This window comes from Alternaria rosae (genome assembly GCF_020736505.1).
Source record: "Alternaria rosae strain MPI-PUGE-AT-0040 chromosome Unknown BKA58scaffold_7, whole genome shotgun sequence".
Lineage (NCBI taxonomy): Eukaryota > Fungi > Ascomycota > Dothideomycetes > Pleosporales > Pleosporaceae > Alternaria > Alternaria rosae.
In genome coordinates, this window is record NW_025763576.1 from 1,092,904 (window position 1) to 1,118,822 (window position 25,919).

A 25,919-nucleotide genomic window follows, 5' to 3' on the forward strand; every position below is an offset into this window, starting at 1 on the left:
ACTGCCAGTCACCGGCAAGTACATCTGAGGATTGGATCTCACAGGTATTGCTTTGTCGGCTTCACTCGTTGCTGAGGCGTCTACATCATGTTCAGACATTCACGACGTACGTTCACCATACTGCATTTACTATATTTTGGCGCAATCGTGATGATGGGAACATCGCTCTTGATGATTCCAACTAGAATGAATTCTCGCAGCGGCAGGAAGCCGCCAAGGTATCACTTTCATAAAAGGGCTACACCGACCCTAAGACTAACACATCGCACCCATGCTACACCCTGATGCACCCGTACATTCACCTACGACAATACTCAAACGGCACTCTCCTCTTTCAAGAACGGAGCTGTCTCGTTCACCGCGAACGAAAACGGGCTCTTTCCCACCTCGGGGCTTCGCGGACTTATCGGCAGTGCAAACAGCCCATCGTCCTTGTCATCCTCATCTGCCGGTCCCGATGGATCCCGTGACTGGAACACGGGCGCAGGGCCAGATAGAGCATTCAGTGAACCCATCATGCCAGCGCCTTGTTGCTCTGTGATGAATTGCGGTGGAGCTTGTGCAGCGACCTTGCGAGGCGGCGCTGCTGGCTCAGACTGCGGTTGCTGTGGAGGTTTCGCTGCAAGTGCCGAAGGGTTCGCTCCCTTGAAGACAGAAAATGAGCTAATGGCGATGTCTGAGGATTCAGGTGAGAGAGGGTTGGAGAAGCCCGGCGTGCTGCTGCTGCTGCTAGGGGTGAGGTCTCTCTCGCTCGTGCCCAGTCGCAGACCAGCCAGCTTGTCCATCAGCCTGCCTCCGCCTGGAGATCGTGGGCTAGCTGGACCCTTCATCGGGGCTAACGTCGGCTCCCCCAACGAGATGCTCAGACCGGCTGGTTTGGCATTGACGCCAAACGTTGATTCGATCCACTCCTTCTCTTGCACCACCATGAGCAGGCCAATGCCCTCGACGTTGTTGCGCGATTCGGCTTCAATCTCTTTCTGCAAGACCTGTAACCGCTTCTTGGCCCAGATGGTGTGCAGGACGCCCTTCTTGCCCGCTGCACGCGCAGATGCTCCTAGTTCGGGCGGAAACAGGGCGGGCAGAGGGTTGGTATGCCAGACTACAGGCGATATACTAGCGTCCTGTGGTCGTAGCGTGAGTGTGACGCTGGTGGGCACCGCAACGCCCGGAGGCAGCAGGAAATACATGCGGTTCACGTCGTTGGCAGGCTGATCGTTGGCAGGCAGGACACGCGTGCTGCCGTCCCACGAGATGTGCCAGTCGCCGCGCACTCCGCGCGTCGTGTCGTCGTCCTCCCACTCAACCATGAGGATCTTGGTGCCGGTGGTGGCATTGGCGTGGCCCGCCTCGTATTCGTAGCGGGCAAGCGCGTTTGTGCTGGAGATGCTCGGCGACTCGACCTCATCTTTGGCTGGCTGCCGCGTGGTGGTGTCGAGCGAGGTGAAGGGAACCGGGGCTGGAGACGCCATGGGAAAGGTGGAGTTCGGATGTCGAGGGCGCGATGCAGGCGGTGCAGTACGTCTATACAACTGGGTGGGGGCGGAATACGAGTCTAGGTGTTAATAACGGCCACGGCAAAATGGTAGTCTCTACGGGCCCGCATTCGACGGCGTGCAACGCGATGCAGTCGACAGAAGCCTAGATGCTGCCCCCGCAACCTTCCTGCGACTTGGATGGCGAACTCAAAGCGGTCGTTGTGCTGGTCGTCTGTTGCTGTACGCGTCGACTTGCAGCGTCGCAATCCGCCCCATGTTCTCGCTAAAATTAGAAGGCCTCTCTTCAGCAGCGGGAACGAGCGACCTGCAACTGTCGCGCCACATGCAAATAACCCTCTCCAGCCATGGCAACCAATCACCATCACATATGCACAAAGGAGGCGTTGTAATCTTGAGCGATACGCTCGTTTCAGCTTCAATTCTCTCCTCCATCCATGGGCGCTCACTCGAGCCCCATCCAACTCTACTATACATGTTGGCGCCTGGGTGCTGCGCTAGCTTCCCATGCACTTCATGTGCCCCTTTCCAAACAGGCCCCAGATTCGGCCGTGAAATCGTCACCCGTAGAGTCCCTTCAACGCCATCCAATTGATGCTGCTGCGCCCTAGAAATGCTGCCTCGCTCCCATGGAGCCAATGGTATCCAAATTACAAAAAGTGGGTATCGTGGTGAAGAAAATATATGCAAAGAAATAAGCAAAGCGCTTTTGTAGTAGTCGAAAGAGGTATAGCAAGCGTCAGACGTAGAGAGAGAATGTAGTTCGCGAAGAGAAACACCAGACCAGGATGCATACCAGCAGAAGAGCCGGACTTTTTAGATGAGTAAAAAGTCCCAGTTCTTCTGGCGCATCATGTCCCGCCAGTGGACACTCTGGGTGTTGCCCTTCGCGAGGTTGTCGTCGTTGACCTGCCATACCTCTTCCAAGAGGTTCTTGACTCGTCCGTACGAGCCAAAGTTAGCAGCCTCGCCCAAGAGGGCGGAGCGCTCAGCAAACATGCTGCGGAATCCTGACTGTTGCACCGAGACGGAGCCAGCGACCAAAAGTGGCCATACAAGGGAGCGGTCAAATCCGTCGGGACCGGCAGGAATGTACTCCATAGCCTTGCAAAGGGCGCTGACCAGGTTGACGAATGTGGGCGATGTGCGGTCGAAGTCTGGCACTAGGCTGCACAAGTAGATCCGGGCGGCTAGACGGTACACTGCCGTCATGTTGCGGCGAAGCTGCCTTGGGAGAATCTCGCCGGTAGATGTGTAGGCGCTGTTGAGCGATCCCTGGGGAGGCTCAGTCAAGCTGATTTGCTCACCGAGGAGCTTGATGTGCGCGCAAAGCTGCACGACATCCATGTTCTCGTTCTTCAGCGCCTCGAGGCAAGCAATCTCCGAGATCAGGTACATGATGCGATCTTCACAGCCCATGAGTTCGGCAAGGCCAGAAGATGCGTCAGCGATGAGCTTCTCGCGGTAAGTGTCAGCGAAAGATGGTGTCCTGCCTAGCATGGTAGCGCCGAGGATGTCGATCCAGGAAGCCAGTGTCATGTTGAAGGGAGGCTGAGCGTGTGCTTGTCCATTCATCGCAATCATCTGCGCGGGAAGCTCGAGCCTATGAACGAGGTTCTGAACTGCTTCGAAGTGTCCATGCCACGGGATGTCCATGAGGCCATCGTTGAATCGGCCGACTGAGCACTGAAAGAATATCATACCAAGCGCGGCCTCGAGAGTCTGACCATGCTGGCTGTCGCTGTAGAGCGCCGCAGTGAGTTGCTGAACGGTTTCTCCGCGATGCCGTTGAATGTCTTGGTCGATCTCTTCTCCCACAAGTCCCTGGGTAGTCTTCATGTGTAGCGCGGATATGCTCATGCAGCAGTGCAGGTAAGCCTTGTTGGATTCCAGTGCTGGTATGATCACATCACGCTGCGCAGCGCCGGGCTGGTTTGTCTCAAGAACAGGGAATGCCGTGGGCATGATGTTGTCGAGGAAATGGCTGAGAAGATGGCGATCACAGTCTTCGACCTGAATCGAGGGCTGGTGGGATGGGCTGAAAGCACCGTAGGTAGTGTAGTCAAAGATGGGAAACTCGAGGGGCTCCTCAATATACGATTCGCGGCGCTCGAAGTAATCTTTCTGGATCCAGTCGTCCGTGGGATAGATGTGAGCGGGTGGAGTTTGGTAGTGACTGTAGGATGACAGTGTGGAATCGCGACGAGTTGGAATATCGTTGATGAACATTTGGCTTTCGGTCTTGATGTCGATGTCGTAGGGCACGTAGTGTCCTGGGTGGGCAAAAGTTGGAGCGAACATTGGTGGGGGCATTGTCGAGTTGTAGAAGTCGGGTGTGACAGTGGGGTTGAAGTTGTAGTCCAGCGAGTTTTGGGAGTCGACAGATGGCGCCCGAGTGCAGCTGACGCCATCTGAGAAGGTGTCGGCAGTTTGCATGGAATGGCAGAGGCTTGGTGGTGTGTTGGTGCCCATTGCGCCGCTCTGTGCTGTCTTCTCATTAAGCTTGGTGCGCTTGATGATGTTTTTGATGACTTCTTTCTGAGTCCGCCTTTGTTCATTGTTGCTCCACCACATTGGCCTCTTGTATTCGCACTTGAGACCAAGGTGTTTGCAGGCGCGGCAAGATGACTTGCCCTCATCACACTTCTTCCGTCGCAGGCGACATGTGAAGCACCCTGCAGAGCTCCCGTTAGTCAACCGTCCATGCGCAGGATCCCTGCATGTCATTGAAAGGGTGGTCCTTACCTGATCGTGAACGACGGTGCATTTTTGCTGCAGCTTGTTGTTTTGCTGCATTAGCAGCACTTGTAGTCCCTACCATGGTGGAGGACTGTTTGGTAGCGGATGGGGGAGCGGACGAGGAGGACATGGACGCTTGATGTACCCAGAGCGGTGGTATATGAGGAAAGCCAGTAAACAATGCGGCAATAACGACTAACGCGCGACGGGACGATTCGTAAGGGACAGGATGGCAGGGCTCGACCGGGCTGCTCGTAATTAAAGATGGGTATTCAAAGCCTGACCAGCGGGCTTGATGTGAAGGAAGGAGCGGAACCAAATTATGCGGTCTACCTGTTGCGTGGAGAAGTATTAGTGAAGGACATGTACCTTATATCTACCACGAACGGCAGAATGTTCACAAATATTGCTGAATCTATAATTGGAGTCCCTGCTATCAGGCCGGGTGGTCATCCAACGGGAGGGAGATGCGAACGCCATGCAGCACACGCACACGGCACATTGATTGGACGACTAGTCCTGGCGTGCAGCCTGATGTCGACATTTGGGGTCATTCTGTGCCCCCAGCTATTTTGGGGCACTCTACCCGCCGCGCTAGAGCCAACAGCAGCACTTAGCGCGTATATCTCCACGGCTATCGATCGGCTTACTGGTCCCCGCAACGACTTTAGCAAGTTAAATGACCCATTTAGTACTGGAAGCATATTCCCATGTCGCTTTGAGAGTTTTCGCTGACCGGGGCCGTATGCCTTGATCCCCTCTTGTGCCAACCTCCTTGCGGGGCACTATCGAGGTGCGTCCAAGAGCGGCCTAGGAAGTACATGAAGCGGCTGCGATAAGTGGCCGGCCCGGACGTTACTGGTGGCCTTGTGCAGTGTGCAGATCACGTACTGCAGTATGCCAAGTATGTAGATGATGGCATAGCATCTGCAAGTCCCATGTACGTGGTGTATTGGTACCTGCCCGCGTGTCGACACCAGCAAAGGTACAGCGACTCGTGGTCCCACGAGATGCGGCTGCTACTCGAACCTATTCGCCTGTGCTACGTTCAGCCAGAACGTTCGGGCGTTTGCGGACAGAGTCACGCAGACTCGAGGCGGCCCAATTCGCGTGCACGCTGTCGTGATCATTTCCACAGCGGGACTTGAGCAGCTAGTAGCTAGGCGAACGAAAACGTAGACCGCATTGTCGACCAAACACGGCAGGTCGGTTGATGGTGTTTTCCCGAGCTACGCGGTAGAGGACAACCTTGGAAGTAGAGTGGGTGAGCCTTCGAGTAACGCGGCGAGTTAGCATGGCACGACAGGCAGTGGCATCCAGTCAGCGTGCGCTCCCACGCGAAGCAAGTCGCTTGTGCATGTTGACGGGGTTGGAATTTGCAGGACAAGCTTTCTCTAGTCGACTTGTGTATCCAATGACAGCATTCATCGTCCTAGCTTACACTGTGGGGCAAGCCACCGGCTAGGAAATCTCGGTGGGTGACAGGGAAGGGCCGGTGCTAAGTATAGGCCCTTAATTATGTTGCCGGCTCAAGGTAAATGCCCATAATTAGTGGGCCTTCGTCATGCTTGCAAGACAGGTGAGGCGAGACCCGTTCGGGATGTGATACCGCTTGCTAGACGTGCGATTGGTTACCGACAATTACAATCAATACTTGGTAGTCCACGAATGGCCCTCGAGCGACTAGGTACCTCTTCGGACGGTTGGGCATGCACGGGATTGCTCACCTGACAATGCGCATTCATGCTTTGGCCGCCATGTTCCCGCTGAAAGCCGCTATCGTTCCCCGGTATCTGGATATGATACTGCCTTCCATGCATCCTGTTGGATTCCCTGGGGTGATGGGGATGAGGCGAAATAGATTGAGATGGCCAATCTGGCCAACGGCACAATTGGAAAATTTCATCACTCGCTTTCGGGCACCACTTAGGGTAGTAGTGATGAAAATCTAACCAGGTCTTGAGCGCCATGCGCAGAGCTTTCGGAGCCGGATGCTCACGAGCAGTTTGTGACTCTTCGTAATGCACGGATTTGTGGAACGGTAGCCGTTCTGCTGGTATTTCACGAACTATGCAGCACGTAGCACAAGAGAAAGAAATTCTGTTCTGCTTGGCGCGGTTCATCGAGGTTGCTGGGGGGGCAGGCTTGATGCTTGCACAACTTGCGGTCTGATAGTCTGGTCGTGGGAAGTCGTCTTCGCGCGCTGATTCGCCTTTGGCATCCACGCTTCGATGAGACCATGGTGATAGTGGAACACCAGACACAAAAGATGCGGCTGGCCGCAGGACCACACAGTCACGGGGCCGTGGTGAAGGAGCTCTCTGAGCGACCGTTGGTCGGCAAGGTAATGAGGGTCCCATGGCGAGCCGTCGTGTGGGCGGGCTAGGTGCTAGGTGGTGGTGTGCAACGGTCGGAGCGGCGGTCTGCCATGGCATCGCAACGGTAGCAGATAGCCGGTGGGACGCTTGTGGGATGAGTCAAGGTTCGGTGGATTGTACTAGCATGGTGATTGTGCTAGCATCCGGGTCGCACGACAACGCAAAAGACATCGAGGTAGGTCCGACGAGCACGAGAGGTGCTCGCAATGCTCGGAAAACGCGACTACAGCGATGACGACAGGCGGGTGTGCTCGAGTCGTCGGCGGCGCGCACGGCTGCAGGCTGCAGGCTGCACACAGCCGTCGAGCACGGAACGCATCCGCATGTGATATGGTTGTGCCAATATCGCTTGCTGCATGTCGCTGATGAGGCTGTCGGCTAGCGACCTCAACCAGCCACAGTCCTGGGACCAAGTGGACGCTCCGAACCGAAGCTTCACCGACACAGCGCAGCAGCGTCGCGACGGTCAAGTGACAGTCAAAATGACCTGCCATGACTTGGTTGCGGTGGCGGTGGTGATGCGACTGGACGAAAAACATCCCGAGGTACCTACTCTGGGGCTGCGCAGGAACAGCGAAGCAGCCAACAGCACGCGTGCACGCCATGGCCAGCTCAGATCGTCGTCGCATCTGCACTCGACAAGCGGCGACGCGATCCGCTGCCGTCGACCCTGATCCTGAGTGGATCCGTGACGGCCCTGGCCTCTTCATGCGTCTGGCCCGCGCGGCGAGGTATTAATGGCAGTTAATGTCCTCATTGAGCAGAATTAGCCCGCCAGCCAATCTGCACGCCAGCGAATGGGGGCCGTCTCACGCCCTCTCAACGCTCGAGTCTAAGCGCCAGCCTAACCCTCGACCAGCATGCGGGCGGGAAAGGCCCGGATTCACATTGGCCGAGAAGCGGTGTCGCTCGTCGACTCGAATGCCTCAGTGGCCGGCTTAAGCAGGCATGCGCTGTCTCGTGCAGCTGCTCAATGTGATATTGTCGAACCGCATTCCCCCACCGTCAACGGCGCCCAAGCAACCTCTACAAAAGACCATCAAGCGCTCTCCACCCGAAGGGTCCCTTTCTCCGTTTTCGATCGTTGTGCTGTTACTGTGTGTGTGTGTGCCATGCTCGCGACACTCGCTCGGAATAGTTGTTAGCAGCCTCCCGAACAACCAAATTCCCTACCACAGAGCGTGTACGCTGCAAACCCGTGATCATGGTAAGCTCGATTCACATTGCCCTTCATATGCCTTTCTAACATCCCGATCAGCAGGCCATGACACCCATCACCCCGCTGGAGCCGGGCGTGGAAATGTTCGAACGAGGAAAGACACAGTCGTTCTTTTCCAATGCTCTGACCGCCCGGTCATCGCTAGAGCGTCCGGTTTCTCACATCAGTGTCGCATACACCGATATCGAGGATGATTCTAGCGAATTCGAGGAATTCAGTGGCTCATCGGTATGTACATCCTGGCCCTCCACCATATGCGACACTGACCCTCCGAAGAGCGACAACAGGCGAAGTCAGACAACGATTTCTACCTTTGAGGAAGTACAGACACCTGCGGAAGAAGTACGACCACAGTTCGCCTACTGGCCAGAACGGAAGTCAGTAGAAGGCCCCAGAGGACCACACCTCTTCCGCGCCTCAGTGTCGTCCAGCGACTTTCCGTTTGACGAGGGTCAAGTATTGCAGATGTCGCCTCTACTACCAAAAGAAACTCCACTTCGTCTTCCAACCTCTTTCCGAGAGGCCACTCCCGAAACGATCGTCCCCCAGAGAGAATACAACAACATCGCTCTCGCCGTCGCCCACTTGGACAACGCTGAAGTGCGCGCCTGGACCTCCAAAGACGTTGCTACCTGGATGTATCAGAACGGATTTGAAGACGACGTAATTGACAAGTTCATGGAGCACGACATCTCCGGTGCTGTACTACTGGATTTGCAATTCGACGACCTGAAGGAGTTGGAGATTCAGTCCTTTGGCAAGAGACACCAATTGTGGAACCAAATCGATTCCCTACGCACCGCCGACGGGCTAATGTCACCAACTGCCCCAGCAGCCATCCCGACTCCCTTCGAAGATATTGAACGACCATGCACAGAGGCACGAAACAGGTCTAAGAGCAAGGGTCGGAAAGCTAGTCGACGCGATAAACTGCGAGGGAATCACCTGACAGACGATGTCATTACTCCAGCGCATTCGGTCTCCATTGTAGCGATCGAGCAACTGCTCCCCAAGCCACACGTGTGCGCAAAGGGTGAACGATGCGCCAAATGGAGGAAGCAACAACGGCAACTCGCCAGACTTCAACAGGAACACGGCTTCCCGATCTCGCCCGAGAAGGGTGGTCACATCTTCATCGCGGGTGATCCAGGCAACCCCCAAACAGCATCCCACGCTGTCGAGAACGTCCACCGCCCAAACTCAGAAGCTACCCCTTCTGTTGTGGTGCCGTCCGTCGTAGCATCGTCCGACGTGCTTGGGCCTGGTCAGCTACCTGATTTCAGTCTTCAAGACCTAGAAAAGTTCGAGCAACGCGACCCGCAAGACAATGTGCGACAGTTCCTCACCCTACAAGGCCAGCAGCAACCCTTCGTCAGCGCTACTCCAATCGAGGCCCCTCCAACCCCGCCTACAGAATCATACCCACCTCGTCCTTTCTTGGTGATACCACAGCAATCGCACTACCCGCAGGTTTCAGCCTTTTCTGCATCTACATCGGCGCATACAACAAAGTCTTTCGATCCATTCAGTCGCTCACCCTCAACTCCAGCTCTACATCCCCCAGAGTTCATGCCAGCACCTCACTCAAACCTCAAGAGCCTTCCCAAATTGACGATTCCTCCCGCACGTTCGATGTCTGCCCAACCGGCTGGTAACCCACGCCAAGGAGTCCCTGTACAACAGTACCTCGCACCCGACACCGCATTCTCGCCATGCAGGACAGCGTCACCAGGTGGCGTCTACCGATTCGGCACGCCCTTCTCCGAGATGGACGTTCCTGTGACTGCTGTGCAACAGGAGCCACTTAGTCGCGACACAAGCCAGTCCGTGCCTCCGAACATGCAGTACCAGCCCCAGATCCAAAGGGTTGGATCGCGTCACGACCGAAGACGCCCCTCGTTGCCCATGCCGGCGCTTGCTGAGGATCGCGTGTTCAGCCCAACCGCCCACTCAGATGACGACACCCTGCGCGGAACAATTTTCGATGACTCAGTCAGTACTAGCGACAGTGCTGGCTCGTCGCCGCTCAAGGCTACCCAGCCATTCGACAGCGAGGCTAGCGACACAATTGCGCCTTTGCACAAGGGAGGCTTTGTGTACAAGGGAGTAAACCACCACGGATGGATGAAGAAGCGACGCACGAAGCTCCTGCGTCACGAATGGCAAGACCACCACTTCCGCCTCCAGGGCACACAGCTAGCTATGCATCCCAATGAGCTGCCGTCTTCATCCGCACTACAAACGATCGACGTGGACGACTACGCAGTAGCATGCTCATCGATCGCTTCCAACAAGCTCTCCGCCAAGTTCAAGGCTCTGAAGCTCTCCTCAGGTCATTACAAGGAGAAGTCAGCTGCTTCTACTCCTGCCTTTGAGTTCCAGCTTGTGCCTGCCGCGCCTGGCAAAGGCGATGTCAAGAAAGTGATGCCCAACGGCAAGGTCCAGCACTTTGCTGTTACCACCAAAGACCAGAGGATTGACTGGATGCGCGAGCTCATGTTGGCTAAGGCCTTGAAGGCTAAGAGCGACGGCTACGAAGTCAATGTCAATGGCGCTAACATGTGATGGCTACACTTACATGGCCATCACAATTTCCTTTACTAGTCTGTTCTTGTTTCAATTGTCTTTGGTACAGCAAGCGAGCGTATGTTTTGTCTTTTTTTCTTATCTATGCGCAATCTCCTCTTCCTCAGTCCGATCATGATCCGCTATTATACCCTTTCCGTTGTTCTTTTTTTTTTTTGCGTTAACCTGCGTGTTATTGTTATTTGTGTCTTCTCCCAATCCCTTGGGGGCAGCATTTATTTTACTTTCACTACTGCATACATCTAAAGACTTGGAACGCTGAGCGGGGCCGCAAGGTCAGGGAACATTGGTTATTTCTGGTTTGAACATGGTAATGTCTTGGTCATTTTGCTCGAGCGTGGAGGTGTCGCAACAATCACTCATTGAATCGGGTGGTATTTTTGCTTTGACTAAAAAAGCTGTCCTTATGTTGAGATGAAGTGAGATGGATGCAAGTGTGGGGCGGAAAGGTGAAGGAACATCTAGGTACTATCCATGAATACGAATGAACGTCATACAACAAACTCTTCCTCTGTCCACCACCACCCTGTCTCCACGTATAGGTACCACTTCATCACCGCCTTCCGAAACATCCATGCCCGTCACTTTCTTCAAAACACTCGGTCTCCGAGGTTGTTCTCGTGGGTCGCCCGGGCGGTGTGCGTTGTTCGCTCCCGGCCGAAACAGCCCCATCACGAAACCACGTCGGCCCCCAAATACGTCAACCACGAATATCGTCTACGTATCCACAAAATACCGCTAATTATGATACATTTACCTCGAATTCTTATTTCAATTTCTCTGTTGCCAAAAAGGATCTTAAGGCCCTAAAACACACATTCCACATGGCCCGTTCGCTTGCTTTCACGCATGAACCTCCATCACCCGCATGTGAAACATCACCCGATATGTGACATGCTAAGCGATAATGTGCGATACATTCAGCTATATCGTTCGCTGACAAGGCATACTGCTAAATGCCTTGGACGGTTAGGTTACCGCGAAGCTGGATCGGGCATGAGGTGACAAATGTTTGATATTACGATGCTCATCAAATGTCAGATCATAGTTCTGAGTGTGGAGTTTTGGCAATATGACGGTTTGGCGACAGGGCATTCATTGGGGTCTCGGAGATGTTTGTGTGACCTCGATGAAACGATGTGGAATTCATTGAAAACGAATATGAACAGTAACGTAATCGGATGGTAGTTGGGGATTGCGGAACATCGGAGCTGAAGCCGTACACCACTCCAACTGCGTCTTTACTTCTACCTCTCCTCCGAGGTTGCGTTGCTCCCAATTCAGCTAGCAGGTAAATCAGACATCCCATCCGCGTCGCACAACCTCCGACTCGCTCCCTTGCCGGGAAGTTTGATAGCACAAACCCCATCTTCTCCACCACGATCACACGAGTCCATCACCGCGACTGAGCAGCCTAATCTCAGAGCCTCTCACTCGGTGCTCTTAGGTGAGCACAAACGTGTGAATGACATCGGCTACCTGCATAGGTGCACTTTTGCCGACTAGATGATGCACGTTACAAGGCAAGGTCGCACTGACAGCTGTCAAAATCTCTGGTGCGTCGTGACATGAGCGCGAAGGGATGGTAGTATCGGTAGTGGCGGACCATGGGCGCGGAGATTGTAGTTGTGACAGTGGTAGCTTGAGTGGCTATTTCGAGGGGCGCACGTGTAATGAGTTGAACGAGGCAATGTTGTACGAGTATGTACATGGACCCGGAGTTCCACTACATGGCTATTGCTCCAAGCTCAGTATAGAATACCAGTTGCGTAGTTTGGCTCGCATATCTGAGCTGACAACTGGTAGCCCTAAGCCGTGCCAATATTGTTCAGTCAGTGTGAGGTATGAATGATTGAACTGTGGAGGGAGGACTGTGCCAGCAAAACGGCAACGTAGTTCAAGTATGGACAGAAATATATTACTAAATACTAAGAAGGGAATCCGAGCAAGCTCGTCATGTTTGACAATTACATACATTTATAAGAAAAAGAATAGACCAGACGTCTTCCCACCGTGTATGTACAGTGTCCCAGGTCACGAATGTGGTCTGAGAGGTGGGAGATCGGTCAAGCTCTGTCTGGTTACTGTTCAGGTACCAGACCATGCCTCGCAAGAGAGAGAGTATTGTGTAGAGCTACCGGTACAATAACACAAGGCTCCTCGCGTCGTTGTCGATGGTCATACTGCAAGTGCAGCTGGCGTATGTACGACTTGCGAAGGATCGAGTGTGCATCGAGTGTTCTGAATCGAAGGTATGAGATGGTGCAATCGAGCAGCTGGAATGGCGGTTGTCGTGGTTCGATGTGAGGGCCGAAGAATATCCTCATCGTGAAGAGGTTTACTCGTGATCGTCTTTGACCGCGCCAACTTTGGCATCCCAAATGGGCCCCCCTCTCTGCGGGCTAGGGGCGGGCGCTGCTACAGCATCGCGATCCCAGATAGGCTTCCCGGGGCTCCACTTCTTGGCAACGGGTGCAGCTCCAGCATCGCGTCCCCAGATAGGTTTCCCGGGCTTCCATTGCTTTAGGCTGGGAGCGGGTACAGCTTCAGCATCGCGTCCCCAAATAGGCTTTCCGGGCTTCCATCGCTGTGGCTTGGGAGAGGGTGCAGCTTCAGCGTCGCGGTTCCAGATAGGCTTCCCGGGCGTCCATTGCTGTGGCTTAGAAGCTGGTGCAGCGACGGGGGCAGGGACTGGCAAAGCCGCACTGTAAACAGTGACCGACAGGATGACGAAGGCGATGAAGGCGGAGATCTTCATGACTTCGAACTTGGATAGATCGTGTGGTAAAGTATCGTGAAGGCCGGAGAGGATCGACTGTTGATCAGATAGTTGGTGCTGATCCTTAAAGTTGCAGACGACGTCGAAAGGTATTGGTGCGTGCTGAGGAGAGTACTTAAGCCTGCAAGAGAGAGGCGTAAACACACGAGAGAACCTAACGGAGGCGTTTTTCTTCTCTATTGACCTCCCAGAACATGAATAGGCCACCTTCTTGCTCAATAGGCGTTCGGGTCGCCCAAGCCCGATAAGTGAAGGTAAGCCTTCAAAGGGATCACTCTGAATGGAGGTCGGTTAAGCCTCAAAGCAAGGTTATCCAGAGCAAAGAGGTCTTCCAGGCCTTCGGAGGCGCTATAGATGACGGATAACCTGCTCCGAGAAGATTCATAGATTGCGGGGGGACGGCAAGCATACACTTTGCGACAAGCGTAACAAGGGATTACTACAATGTTGAAAGCGAGCAAGGCCTGGTGTTGTGGTTACCTCTTTCGGGTCTGAATAGCTTCAATAGAAAAAAGAGGCTTGGCACGGCTCGCGTGCACTCGATATCAGGACAATGACGCGCCACCTTACGAAAGATTGGTTTTACTGGACAAAAAAGAACGCCTTCTTGAAGATTCACGAGTAAGCGACTCAAGATCGAGGTATCGGTGTTACGGAGGTGGCTCGAAGGTGGAGTAGCTTTCATGGAGATGTAATCGAGCAATATCACGCACATTAGCGCATGTCAAGAATGAAATCATGTTTGAGATCGAGAGAAACAGGCTCCAGTTCCACTGATGATTTTGAATTGATCGCAACTTGTGATCTGTAGGACAATGGGTCTCGCCTCGTGTTGGCGTAGGAGGACCATGGTGCAAGTGACTTTGCGAGGGTTTCCGAAGGAGCCGTTGTCCTGGGATAGCAGCGATTCGACCAGCCTCAAACGATAGATGTTTTGAGGGACGGGGAAAATAGTATCGTCGACAACACGATGGCGCGGACTGTCGCTCGCGTGCAGGGTGCACTTTGGGGCGCCTGACGACATATCTCGATGCAACAGGAACACCTGCATGAATGCTCCTTGCCATACACTATGGCCACGTGGGAAAGAGTCTCCTAGTCTGAATCCTTTGAATCGCGGATGGTTCTTGTTTGGCTTGTGGAGCCTATTGGCAACGCAATTGTGATGGGATTACTGGTGGAGAAATCGTCAACAAGGCGGGATGCACCCTCTGAATACGAGTGGCTTCACTCCAGAAGCTCGTTCGACGTCGCCGGTTCCAGCCGGCAATAGCAATGCGAGGGACTCAAGCGATAGGAATACATCGTGGAGTTGGGTTGTCTAAGCAGCCGCCTGGTCCTTAAGGAGCTGATTAAGCTAGCGCCGCACGTGGCACCGCGCCAAAAGTTGCCGCGGGAAATCGTCGCGAATCATTGTGAGACGCCCATGAAAGTATGCATGCGAGAATAGCCAGGTCCACGGCGCCTGCGTTCAGAACGGTGCTTTCGAGCTTGTCGAGGCGGCGATCAGCGTGGGTTTGCTCGTCCTTGCAGGCTGGTAGCGGACGAAGCCGACGACACATTACCACCCAAACGTCCGAGAAGCCCTACTACATCACCACGCCAATATTCTATGTCAATGCTGCCCCGCATGTCGGCCACCTGTATACCATGGTCCTCACGGACGTCATAAAGCGGTGGCATGAACTCAAAGGAGAAAAGGCGTTGCTATGTACTGGAACAGATGAACATGGCCTGAAGGTGGTTTACCTGGCAATGTGCTAGTATTGCACTAATTCTGTAGTAGGTCCAGCGAGCAGCCGCAAAAGCTGGCATTGACCCGAAACTGTTCTGCGATAAGGGTGCCGAGATCTTCAGAGTACGCATGCACGCATGACGAGCCCCCGCCATCTTTACTTACCTGTACGAGGAACTTGCAGCCAAAGCCGAGATCACGAACGACCACTTCGTACGGACGACGGATAGAGAACACAAGGAAGCTGTCGAGTATGCATGGGTACGAGAACTTGACTTAGATGGTGGAAAGCCATGTAGCTGATGGCGGACAGTTCCTGCTACAAGAGAAGGGCCTCATATACGAGCAGAAGCATGAGGGGTGGTATTCGGTCACCGACGAATGCTTCTACCCAAAGTCTGCCGTACAGCCATATCTTGACCCACCTACAGGGAGGAAGATGATGGTAAGATTTTGTCAGTGTGCCATTGTCGATCGACCTGACCAGGCTGCAGACATCAATTGAAACTGGCAGTGAAGTAGAGTGGTCTTCCGAAGTCAACTATCACTTCCGACTCTCGGCGTTCCAAGATAAGTTACTGGACTTCTACAAGAACAACCCCGAATGGATAACCCCGGAGCATCGCATGAAGGAGGTTGTGCAAGCGGTCGAATCAGGACTGGAGGACCTGTCTGTGTCTCGACCGTGTGAACGACTAACGTGGGGTATTCGAGTTCCCGGAGACGACTCGCAGACCATCTACGTATGGCTTGACGCACTCATGAACTATGCGACCAAGGCAGGATACCCATGGACACCGGGCCGCGAACAAGCAGGAGGCTGGCCTGCGGACTGTCATGTCATTGGCAAGGACATTGTTCGATTCCACTGCATTTACTGGCCCGCCTTCCTTATGGCTCTTGGACTTCCATTGCCCAAGAAGATCCTGACACACGCTCACTGGACTCTTGGAGGGTCCAAGATGTCCAAATCTACTGGCAGGGTTGTCGATCCTTTTCACGCCCTTGATCGGTTCGGTCCAGACGTTATGCGCTTTTACATGGCTCGCGAGGGTGGCATACAAGACGATGCGAGCTATGACAATTTCCGCATTATTGGTTTGTACAACAAGTTCTTGAACCAGCAACTTGGCAACCTGGCTTCTCGGGTTACACGAGGCAAGAAGTGGAGCGTCCGTGGCGCAGTCGAACGTGTTGGTGGGTGGCCAGCGGAGGAGTGGGCGGAAGGACCGGGCTCCAAGTTCCGGAATAATTCTCTTGCTACTATCGCCTCGCAAGTAGACGCATCTTTTGATGTCTACGATCCACGTAAAGCCGTGTCCCAAATCGCAGAGTTTGTCCGAGGGGTAGGTTTCCAGACTCTTCTTTGTGTCATCTTACTAACTTGATCAAGTCAAATGCTTTCTTTCAGATGTCGCAACCCTGGGACAAGGTCTTGACCTTTGGCCCAGGAGAGCCTGGCGAAGATGTCGACAAGATTATCTATCTTGCTGCTGAATCACTTCGTATCACCGGCATTCTACTACAGCCATACATGCCGAACAAAGCACGCATGCTACTTGATCAGCTAGGTGTACAGCAAGATCGAAGAACCTTTGAATACTGCAAGCCTGGCGCGGATCTAGACTACGGAACTCCGTTCGTGGAGCTGGGTGCAGCGCACAAGGGTGTATTGTTTCCCCCGCTGCCGAGCGAAGGATAAGACTCAAATGTGGTGTACTATATGTATTTGTAGTTACGAAGCATTGGCAATGAAATAAGTCAGAACATGATTACATGCACATTTGGTGAAACTATGGGGCACATATTTGCATCAGCGCTTAAGTTGCTCAGGTTCGATTGTCAAAAGATGCTGTCGCAACAACTCTTTCTGGAAGTACAATCTGTACCTCCGGCATTGCTTCTTGACAGGTGAATTTGGGCAGGAGCTGATCCCGTGTTGCTGGGGCCTAATGCCAAGACTACATCATCGGTCGTCGCGCGAACTTTAGATTTGTGAGTGAACATTCCCTACGACAGCACATTCACAAACACCACAGTGCCTCCACGCCTCTCGATTCAGGGGCCGCATCTAAATTACCCAAACTCTACACATCTTTCTCTAGCGATTGCGAAACCACAATACAAAGCATCGCGCACGCGCCTCCACGCAGGATTACTTCACCATGGCCGCCCCCAAGCCGGGCGGCTTCAAGATGTCGCTCGGGGCACTGAAGACGAAGCCAGGACTGAAATCCTCTCCCGCGCAGAAAGACACCAAAAAGACCAAGCTTTTGCTCGGTGACGACGAACCAGACGATTCGAACACGCAACAAGAGATTACGGGATGGGACGCAGCAGAGGGCGGCGCGGTCGATGCCAACGGGAAAAAAGAGAAGGAAGGACCGCGCATCATTCCAGCTTTACCCAACCGCGATTGGCGCGCAGAGGCACGGCGGAAACAACTTGCGAAAGCACCCCATCAGCAAGCGCAGAATGCCACGATCGATGAGAGCAAGATGGAAGAACCGAAGGTGCAATATGGCCTTACAATAATCAAGAAAGACGAAGCGCAAAAAGATGGAGCTGAGGAAGCTGAAGCTGCGGAACCCATGGAGGTGGAGCAGGACAATCTTACGGAGGAGCAGCGGCTCGAGAGGAAAGCGCTCGACGCGCTGATCAGCGGCAAGTCTACGGACAACGACCTCGTCATTCCTGTACAGTCAGAAGAGGATGCACTCTTGAACGACCTCAACAATGCGCCCGACGCTCCCACCCTCGAAGCCTACGAAGCTACACCGATTGAAGGCTTCGGCGCGGCTTTACTACGTGGTATGGGCTGGAAGGATGGAGATGCAATAGGCAAAAACGGCCCTGCTGCGAAACCGAAAGAAGTCAAACGGCGACCAGCGCTACTTGGCATAGGCGCAAAAGAAGACGCTGCGATAGGCGTTGAGCTAGGGGAATGGGGTGGTGGCAAGGGTAAAGGGAAGAAGGTTGCGCAGAGCTATAACCCTGTTACGCTGCGGAACAAGGTTACTGGTGAGATGATCACAGAAGAGGAGCTCAAGGCAAAACTGGAGGCCCAGAGCTTGATCCCAGATGACAAGCCCTCGAAAAGCAAGAGCAAATACGACGACGACAGCGAAGAAGACGAGCGAAGGCGCGAGAAGCGGAAAGAAAAACGAGATGACCGCGACCGCGACCGCCGACGAGACGATGACTACGACAGCGAACGGAGGAAAGACAAAGACCGTCGAAGAGACAAGGACGACTACTACGACAGCGACCGCCGCCGAGACAAGCGGAGAGAACGAACCCGAGACGACGACTACGATAGCGAACGCAGGCGCGAAAAGCGAAGAGAACGTAGTCGCAGCCCGGACGACCGAAAAGAAAAGCGCCGCGATCGGTACCGCAGCAGGAGTCGAGACTCGAAACGGAAGAGCGATAGGAGGGATCGTAGTCGCAGTCGTGACTCAGAGGATCGCAGGAAACGGAGGAGAGATAGGGAGTATGAGGATGACGAGAGGTATGAGAAGAGGCGTAGGGATGACAAATACTACAAGTAGAGTTTAGACAGGTTGGGCATAACGGTATCAGACAGTATGAGACTGCATGCATCTGGCGTTTTCGATCGGCATCTCACGGGCATAGCATAGGCACGAATGGGCATCTTTAGTACAATTGTTAAAGGCAAAGCTAAGAAGGCTACATTGCCTTGATAATTTACAGACTTGAAATGTAGACTTCAGGGCTTTTGTCCAGGTTTTCTCTTGGTGATGAAAGTATGCAATTCAAGGTTCCACTACACTGCGCTATCTCGCTGGACTCCGACCAGGTGTTTGGATAGATACGTAAATAATTCATACGACCGTACAGATCGAGAGTTTCCCAGAACTTGGTGAAAACACATTGACTTATTAGTTTGTTGATGTTGTGTCTAAGCTGTGAATGCGGAACACTACTTTTTTTTAAAAAAAATAAAATAAACTGATTGTGGGGTTCTAGTATTTTTCTGGTTGACGTTCGGCATGAATGAATTTATCTGCTTCATATTTCACATGCCTCTGAACAAGAAGATTGAGGTAAGGTCATATAAATATCTGCTAGGGGGGGTTTTCTTTCTTCTGCTCACTTCTGGATCAATCATCTTGAAGTCTGTGGAAATACACGGGATTCGGGAGACGTTCCCACTCACCTCCAAATTGAGTCACCAGTCTACCTTCGGTGTCAAGAAAGTACAGTCGCTTATTGCTTCGTTGAATGTGCTCGTGCAGACATGCCAGCACAACGCGGTTGAGTAACACGGTACATAATCACAATGCAAGTGTACATCCACAGTATAATATCTTTTGTCATGAATATTTAGTTTATTGTTTGATTCAGTCCCGTGGCTCACTATATACACCCGATGCATAGCAGAAAAGCTCATTACAGTATCATCTCATTCCATTCTGTGCCATATTAAATATCATTTACTAGTACGTTGATCCGCCATCGAGACAACACTTATGCGTGCTTCATTCCTAAATCGTGACTATGCAGTGCAAATGAAATAATCCAAACGCCAGTGGTATAGATGAATGCCAAAAGCTCAAAGCAAAATAAACCGGATATATACAAAACGGGGTATACATAGGAAAATTAGAAATTACGCGAGGGGAGTGGGGAAGGGTCCTGCGCAGGCATAGGGTAACCGTTTCCGGTGTGTGATACGTAACCGTTGACCTGACCGTTGGTAAGGGAGTTGCCGTTGGTGTATCCGTTGGTGTAGCCATTGGTTGTCGGGACGGCCATTTGCGAGTTGCCCCGGTAGTATTGCTGGCTATCTGCAGCGCCATCGCTCATGTGGTGGTGGTGATGGGTTCGTCCTGCCTCGCCGCTCTCCTCAAAGACTTGCATCTCGGTCTGCTTGGACTGGTGATTCTTGGTGCGTGTGGCAGGTAGGAAGTCGATGAAGAAGCTGAAGACATAGAAGCAGTAGATGAAGGATACACACCATTCGAGGACAGCAGCCACGTTGTAGATGTGCTGCTTAGAGCATACCGCAAAGGCGATGGCGAGGCACACTTCGGTGATGATGAAGAAGAGTTTGATCCAGAAGGAGATTCGGAGGATGGAGTGCTCGCGGTAGTGTATGCCTAGGCGTTGGTACTCCCAGCAAATGAAGATTGCCGAGACGATGTAGCCGATGATGAATACACCAAGAAAGATGTTATGCAGTCTGTTGTGGTTCTTGCAATCGAAGATAGTGAGGAGGATCAGACCGGCGGCACCGACTATGGCGGCAACGGTTGCGCAAGCTGAATAGATCTTCTGCCAGTGAGACGTGTTTGGCGCAAGTTTGTTGGTGTGTCGCAGCCAGCGCTCGAAGATGAAGGCGAGATCAAAGGTTACGACAGTAACGGCGGACATGGCAATGAACATGGCTTTGAGGTAATCCGCACCGATATCTGGATGCTGTTAGCATTGCATGGATCGTTGAGTTCCCATGTTGCATAACTCACCAGAAATGTAAGGAATGTTTTGCCCGTTGCTCATCGTCACATAGTGCGGCTTGCCGGTGGCAGCCCAGTACACCAACATGGTGATGAGCATAGCAGTCCATACTACTGCGGAGAAGATGGGGACGACCCAATACGAAAGCCCCAACATGCTGGCTGATATCCCTCGATGGTCTTCAGAGATTTGTGGGTAGAACGGCGATGAGTCCTGTTGCGACTCCAAGGGGTATCCAACGCGCCTGCGACGGGAGTGTGCGGATAGGGCAACGCGGCACGCGACCAGAGGGTGAAGTGACGGAAGTGAAGCAGAAAAGACACGAGGATGCGATCAGCAGCAGGGAGCAGGCCTAAGAAGATGAGAGGGGACCAAAAGCAGATATGATGGCAGGACAGTCCGCGGCGCAATGAAAGTCTCATACAAGCGGTGTTGTTGCTAGGACGCGACTATGATGTCACGGCTCCACGACTAAGCCGGCTTGCGTAAGATCCCGCCGCCTCCGATTCGATCGCTGTGCTGGACGTCACCAGCAAGGCGCAGACGCTTCGATTGCGCGGAGTGAAGATCGTGAATGCTTCCCAACACCTTCGGACGAGATCTCACACGAATCTTGGAAGGCGTATTGATGATGATGCGGCGATGAGCCTCTGCGGGTGTGGCTTCTGCAGAGTCGCGATAGGACTAACGCCATGTTCGTGCGGCTGGCGCATCGATTCTGCCTCAACAACCTTGAAATCGAGATTCGAGGGCCAGACATCGCAAAACTCGATTTCGCTCAAACGCAACGCAGAGTTTCAGCGTCAGCGCTACAATGACACGTCCGAGGACCAGGCTGCTGTCGCAGCGAGAAACCCGTCGTTGTGAGGTCCATGTGACTTACGATGCTCGGCAGTATTGCGCGGCCTGATATGGCTGTCACTCCGTCGTGAGGTGGAGCGCGTTGCTAGTGGTGTGCGACATCCAGGCCTTCAGCGGTCCGGCCTTGATAGTATTACAAAACTGTTCCCGAACTCCAGTATGGCCTGTTGCTGGTGCAAGTGCATAGCAGCCTGTGATATGGTTTCGAGACCAGTCGATGCATTCGGGCTTTTATCCAGAACCCGGGGTAGGTGCGCGCAACTGTGTCGCGTATGTCGCGCGTCGGATCTGCCACCTGATCAGCCTACTTACTGCAGTCCTTTCTTCCTGGAAAATTGCTGCCACTTATTTCTTGGTCGGTAGCAGGAGTAGCGGTGACTAGGTGTCCTGCGAATACGTGGCGGGGATGATAACGTGCGTAGCCAGAACCCTAGGACAATCACGATGCGACATGGAAACAAAGACGGACTGTTGATCGGAGATAACCCACTGTCTACTCAACCTGCGATCGTCAGGTTCACGTATCCGCTACAAGAATTGAGGGAAAAAGGAAAGCGACGAGTACCGCGCGAACTGTTCATGCATGCTGCATGCATGGACCAAGGCGAAGACCAGGGAACTACGGCAAAAGACGTCTGGGATGGCGACACGGCCAGCCACTGTGCTGGCTAGGAGCACCGCCACGCTTTATGTCGCGAGACGCGTATATCGGCAGAGCCACAACAAACCAGCTCGCCTAGCTTTTCCTGGTGTGGATCTTTCACAGCCGTGGCATGACTTGTGCATGTTGACTTTCTACTTTGCCATGGTTTGAGGCTTGCAGAGGTCCGATCAGCCGTTAGTTCACCGATACGGCAAAAAGCATCTGGGATCCAGCCTTCGCGTTGCGCATGCATCACGGCGCCCCGCCTTGATTGGTTGCGGCGCTCGTGCGTGCAGCAATCTTGATTGGCAGATTACTCCAATCCTCGATGCAGCCTGCATTGTCCGGTTTCATATCGACCTTCTTCCAAGTTTGTTGCTACTTAGACCAGCTCAGTCTTTGCCTGCAACGTGCAGCGCTCGTAGTTCCATGCCTGGCGTCCACGACACTTGTAGCCGGTAACGCTAGACGCCCGTTCTCGCGGGGACATATTACTTATTCCTCAATATCCCTCCACTTGGTCCGCCAGTCTTAGTGTACCGCCGGACTACGCTTTCATGTTTGCATACCAGCCTCCGTACTGATAACGCTGCAGCTCCGAGGACTTTATAAAGGTACGCAGCGGACCTGCCATCTTGCCTGGCATTCACGAACTACACTTAACTCTCTCAGTAGCTACTGCAGTCCCGATGCATCAGTGCCAATAGTTTTGAGCGCCGTCGCTCTCCAACCCCACTACCACCTTCAACATGGGGAACCAACCCAGTACCGAGAACCACAACAAACTGTCCAAACCGAGGACCAACACCAATTCCTCGAGCGCGGCGGTGAAGTTCGACTCCCCGCAACCCACGGCATCTAGATCGGCAGATCTCACACCCGAAGGACGCCAACAAATCAAAGATGCACTCCTCTCACCTATCGCTAGCGAGTTCGACCCCACTACATGGACACACGAGGACGATGGGTTAGGGGAGGCCACAAAGACGCGTGGTCGCGCATCGACAGTTGGTTCGAGATCGAACTCGCGAACAAACTCAAGAGCCAATTCCCGAACCAATTCTTTGTCGTGTTTCCGGAGCAAGCACAGCTCGGCAGCCCAACTTACTGGCCTAGCTGACTCCAAGCTGTCTTTGGCTTCTGTCTCACATGTGGATGTTGCCGAGGCAATTCGACTCTTACAACAAGTCAAGAAGAACGGCACGCCAGAAGATCTTGCGGCGCTGCAAGAAGTCCTCGAATCACCTGAGGAGCCTCCCCAGCCGGTAGCTGAGGCACCTCCTAGCAGAAGAACTTCGCTAGTCGATCGATCTTCTTCTTCCCTCACACGCCGTCAGTCCCTGGTCCAGACACCTGGTGTAGGCACCCGACACTCTCCTATCGAGGGACGTCGCAGGACATGGAATTCATGGAAAGCGCCGAAGCTCACCCCTGAAGAAGAGGCAAAGTGGCAACCAAAGTCAAAGGCGAAGGCGCATTTGAGCCCTCAAGCAGCTCTTCGTTTGTCTGATGAACATCGCGATAACGACACAGCGCGAGCCCACACCCCGTCAGACCTGGATTATGCGCATCTAGGGAACCTACAGCCAGGAACTCTCGTCGTCACGAACGGTGCGGCATCGCCTGTCCCCAGTTCAGAGACTTTAGAGTTGCGCAAGACTGAAGACGAGGACTATTTTGAAGCAACAGAGTATGCCTCCAGTCCGTTGATGATCAAGTCAACACGCCGGCGAGCTCACACAAGGAGCAAGTCAGCCGCAGTTCCAGCAACTTGTTCATTGTATGAGCTGGAAGCCAACGAAGTGGCCACACCTTACGATTCGGAGACTCCGGTAGTTATGATGGCGTACACGTCTGAGCCGCAACCCATCATTGAAGACGAATCCCCAAAGTTTCTGCGGCTCACGCCCCAGAGCAAAAAAGGTGCAGCGCAGTTCGCCCAGAGCTATCAGGATGATATCCCATTAAGCCCGTTTCTTGCCTCCGAGGAGACGACCGAGCCCAAACAGCGGGAGCCTTCTCCTACCTTGCCAGAGCCCAAGCCTCAGCCTGAAATCGAAATCTCAGCGCCTTCGTCCCCATCGACCGCGCCCACCTCCAACAAGTCAAAGAGTAAAGCTTCTCAGCGGCCAGCACCACGTACGACGGATTCTGGCTACTCATCCGCTGCCAGTTTACGGATAGTCGATCAAGAGTCGACGGAAAACGCCACCACCATTCTGTGTCATCGGTGCAACGACTCGCCGCAAATGGTTGAGGTAAACCAGGGACGCGAGACTCGCCGTTCGATTCTTGTGAAACAGAACCGTCAATTCGTGGAGTCACCGACTACCACGAGCGATTCGGATGGCTCAACTGAGAGTGGCAGATCCAAGCAATTGCTGTCAGTCAATGTACAGAAGGCGCGATACCTACCAGCACTGAACAGTCCGGTCCCGTCCACTAGCTCTTCTACCAGATCGTCGACGTCTGAGTGTGTACACTCGCCCACGACACCCCGATCCATTAGTTCAAGGGCGTCGTTTGACAGTGCTTCATTGAAACAGCAGAAGCGGTTTCACAAGAAGCGGCCGTCCCATGCGGAACATCCTATTGTTCAGTCGTGCCAGCCAATCCCAGAGGGGACGATTCCTGAGGTCCCAACTAAGGTGCGAGCCAAGTTTGAGCGACGCGTGTCGAGCTCTCCGGGCATGGATTGCTTGACGCACACCTACCCAACGAAAGAGCACGTTTCTGTGGACGATTCAACCATGGAGGCTTCTGCTCCGGAGCAGACTGAGTTCAAGCCACTCGCTGAGTTGGAGTCTGAGCGTGCACCTACACCCCCTGCTCATGGTCGTCGCAGAAGCTTATCCTTCTTTCGAAGGAAGTCTGCCCCTGCACAGAGTCAGAATGAGCAAGAGCCTGAGCAGGCTTCACTTGATGTGGTTCATCTTGGTACCATCACCTCATCACTTGGCACCTCTCCGTACGACATCGCCATGTCCGACACCCCAAGACAGCGTGTCGTTTCTCCAACCCACCCACATCAACTAGGCAGCTCTTTGCCTCGATCCAAGTCTATGGTGACCATGGATAGCAAATCTGCCGCAGAGTTTGCGCGCCTACACAGCAAAGACCTATCCGTCGCCGGACGGGACAGGCCTCCTCAACAGCGCCGTAAAAGCTACCACAACATGAACAAAGAAAGTGGTGAGGCTACGGCATCGAGACTTCGCCCTCAGAGCGTCGATGTTCCACCTGTGCCATCCATCAACACGGCCAGGCTTACTGTCCCGCAGACTGGTAGGCCTCAAGGACCCAGGGCTGCTCCCAGCCCCAGGCCTCGCAGTCCGAGAGGGTCTCCCCCAATGATCAGATACGGGTCGCCTCCACAAAAGCTCCCCCCTCAAGGTGTGATCTCGCAAAGGCAGTCCCAGGTCTGGCATCAGCGCCGTAGGACGCTGGGAGACCGTTTGTACTCGGATGTCAACCTGGACCTATACTCGGATCCAAACGACGCGTCCAACAATGCGAGTCCAGTCGAAAGTCCAATCGAAATGACTCCTCCTAAAGAAGTCAAGGCTCCTAACAACATGTCCAGTTGGGATCGCTTTAGCGGGGGTTTGGAGTACAACTACGAACATGGGGCAGGCATTGGAGGCAGCGCCGGTACGCGTTCGCACCACAGTAACGCCTCGCTGAAGTCGCTGGCCTTCCAGCACCAGTACGGCGTGGACCTGTCTGATGTACCCATCATGATCCGGTATCAGTCGTGATCCAGCGCGTCTAAGAAGGGAGTAGGTTTCGGCTTGCGGCGTTATTATTTACCATAATCAAGTAGCATTCACATGTTACGACTTTTGCATTCACATCCACATTGGCGGGTACACAACGGTATTTGGGTAGGGAAGGGTATGGCGTTGGTCCTGTTTTGGGTATATACTGCATGAGCCGGCATATAGCTACGACTCCACCAATCAGAAAATTACGATCACATGCACTCACCGCAACTGCTGTGCC

The 25,919-nt window shown here is 53.5% G+C and overlaps 9 protein-coding genes across 9 annotated transcripts; 4 read left to right on the forward strand and 5 right to left on the reverse strand.

Annotated features, from left to right (window-relative positions):
• Positions 1-87: 87 nt before the first annotated feature.
• Positions 88-1,804, reverse strand: BKA58DRAFT_388427 (uncharacterized protein). Its single transcript, XM_046170650.1, has one exon. The coding sequence runs from the start codon at positions 1,470-1,472 to the stop codon at positions 315-317; it is 1,158 nt and encodes a 385-aa protein (XP_046023334.1). The 5' UTR covers positions 1,473-1,804; the 3' UTR covers positions 88-314.
• Positions 1,805-2,312: 508 nt separating this feature from the next.
• Positions 2,313-4,317, reverse strand: BKA58DRAFT_318307 (fungal-specific transcription factor domain-containing protein; the record flags this gene model as incomplete). The annotated part of the gene is made up of 2 exons (XM_046167667.1): positions 2,313-4,171; positions 4,242-4,317. The coding sequence occupies 2 exons, from the start codon at positions 4,315-4,317 to the stop codon at positions 2,313-2,315; spliced, it is 1,935 nt and encodes a 644-aa protein (XP_046023335.1).
• A 1,097-nt stretch (positions 4,318-5,414) lies between these two features.
• On the reverse strand, positions 5,415-6,799 carry BKA58DRAFT_388429 (uncharacterized protein). The gene is made up of 2 exons (XM_046170651.1): positions 5,963-6,799; positions 5,415-5,850 (listed from the first exon to the last, which is right to left on the reverse strand). Exons 1-2 carry the CDS (start codon positions 6,668-6,670, stop codon positions 5,752-5,754), a joined length of 807 nt encoding a protein of 268 aa, XP_046023336.1. The 5' UTR covers positions 6,671-6,799; the 3' UTR covers positions 5,415-5,751.
• Positions 6,800-7,877: 1,078 nt separating this feature from the next.
• Positions 7,878-10,397, forward strand: BKA58DRAFT_441684 (SAM and PH domain-containing protein; the record flags this gene model as incomplete). Its single annotated transcript, XM_046173837.1, has 2 exons — positions 7,878-8,060; positions 8,109-10,397. The coding sequence occupies 2 exons, from the start codon at positions 7,878-7,880 to the stop codon at positions 10,395-10,397; spliced, it is 2,472 nt and encodes an 823-aa protein (XP_046023337.1).
• Positions 10,398-12,474: 2,077 nt separating this feature from the next.
• Positions 12,475-13,482, reverse strand: BKA58DRAFT_388434 (uncharacterized protein). The gene has a single exon (XM_046170652.1). The coding sequence runs from the start codon at positions 13,174-13,176 to the stop codon at positions 12,757-12,759; it is 420 nt and encodes a 139-aa protein (XP_046023338.1). The 5' UTR covers positions 13,177-13,482; the 3' UTR covers positions 12,475-12,756.
• Positions 13,483-14,622: 1,140 nt separating this feature from the next.
• BKA58DRAFT_388437 (methionyl-tRNA synthetase-like protein) lies at positions 14,623-16,704 on the forward strand. Its single transcript, XM_046170653.1, has 6 exons — positions 14,623-14,937; positions 14,984-15,055; positions 15,107-15,193; positions 15,246-15,377; positions 15,427-16,278; positions 16,326-16,704. Exons 1-6 carry the CDS (start codon positions 14,632-14,634, stop codon positions 16,632-16,634), a joined length of 1,758 nt encoding a protein of 585 aa, XP_046023339.1. The 5' UTR covers positions 14,623-14,631; the 3' UTR covers positions 16,635-16,704.
• BKA58DRAFT_388439 (pre-mRNA-splicing factor spp2) lies at positions 16,686-18,624 on the forward strand. The gene has a single exon (XM_046170654.1). It carries the CDS (start codon positions 17,098-17,100, stop codon positions 18,481-18,483), a length of 1,386 nt encoding a protein of 461 aa, XP_046023340.1. The 5' UTR covers positions 16,686-17,097; the 3' UTR covers positions 18,484-18,624.
• Positions 18,625-19,452: 828 nt separating this feature from the next.
• On the reverse strand, positions 19,453-20,754 carry BKA58DRAFT_209412 (Frag1/DRAM/Sfk1 family-domain-containing protein). Its single transcript, XM_046166017.1, has 2 exons — positions 20,422-20,754; positions 19,453-20,367 (listed from the first exon to the last, which is right to left on the reverse strand). The coding sequence occupies exons 1-2, from the start codon at positions 20,567-20,569 to the stop codon at positions 19,559-19,561; spliced, it is 957 nt and encodes a 318-aa protein (XP_046023341.1). The 5' UTR covers positions 20,570-20,754; the 3' UTR covers positions 19,453-19,558.
• A 1,505-nt stretch (positions 20,755-22,259) lies between these two features.
• Positions 22,260-25,902, forward strand: BKA58DRAFT_388442 (uncharacterized protein). The gene is made up of 2 exons (XM_046170655.1): positions 22,260-22,531; positions 22,593-25,902. The coding sequence occupies exon 2, from the start codon at positions 22,667-22,669 to the stop codon at positions 25,673-25,675; it is 3,009 nt and encodes a 1,002-aa protein (XP_046023342.1). The 5' UTR covers positions 22,260-22,531; positions 22,593-22,666; the 3' UTR covers positions 25,676-25,902.
• Positions 25,903-25,919: the final 17 nt, after the last annotated feature.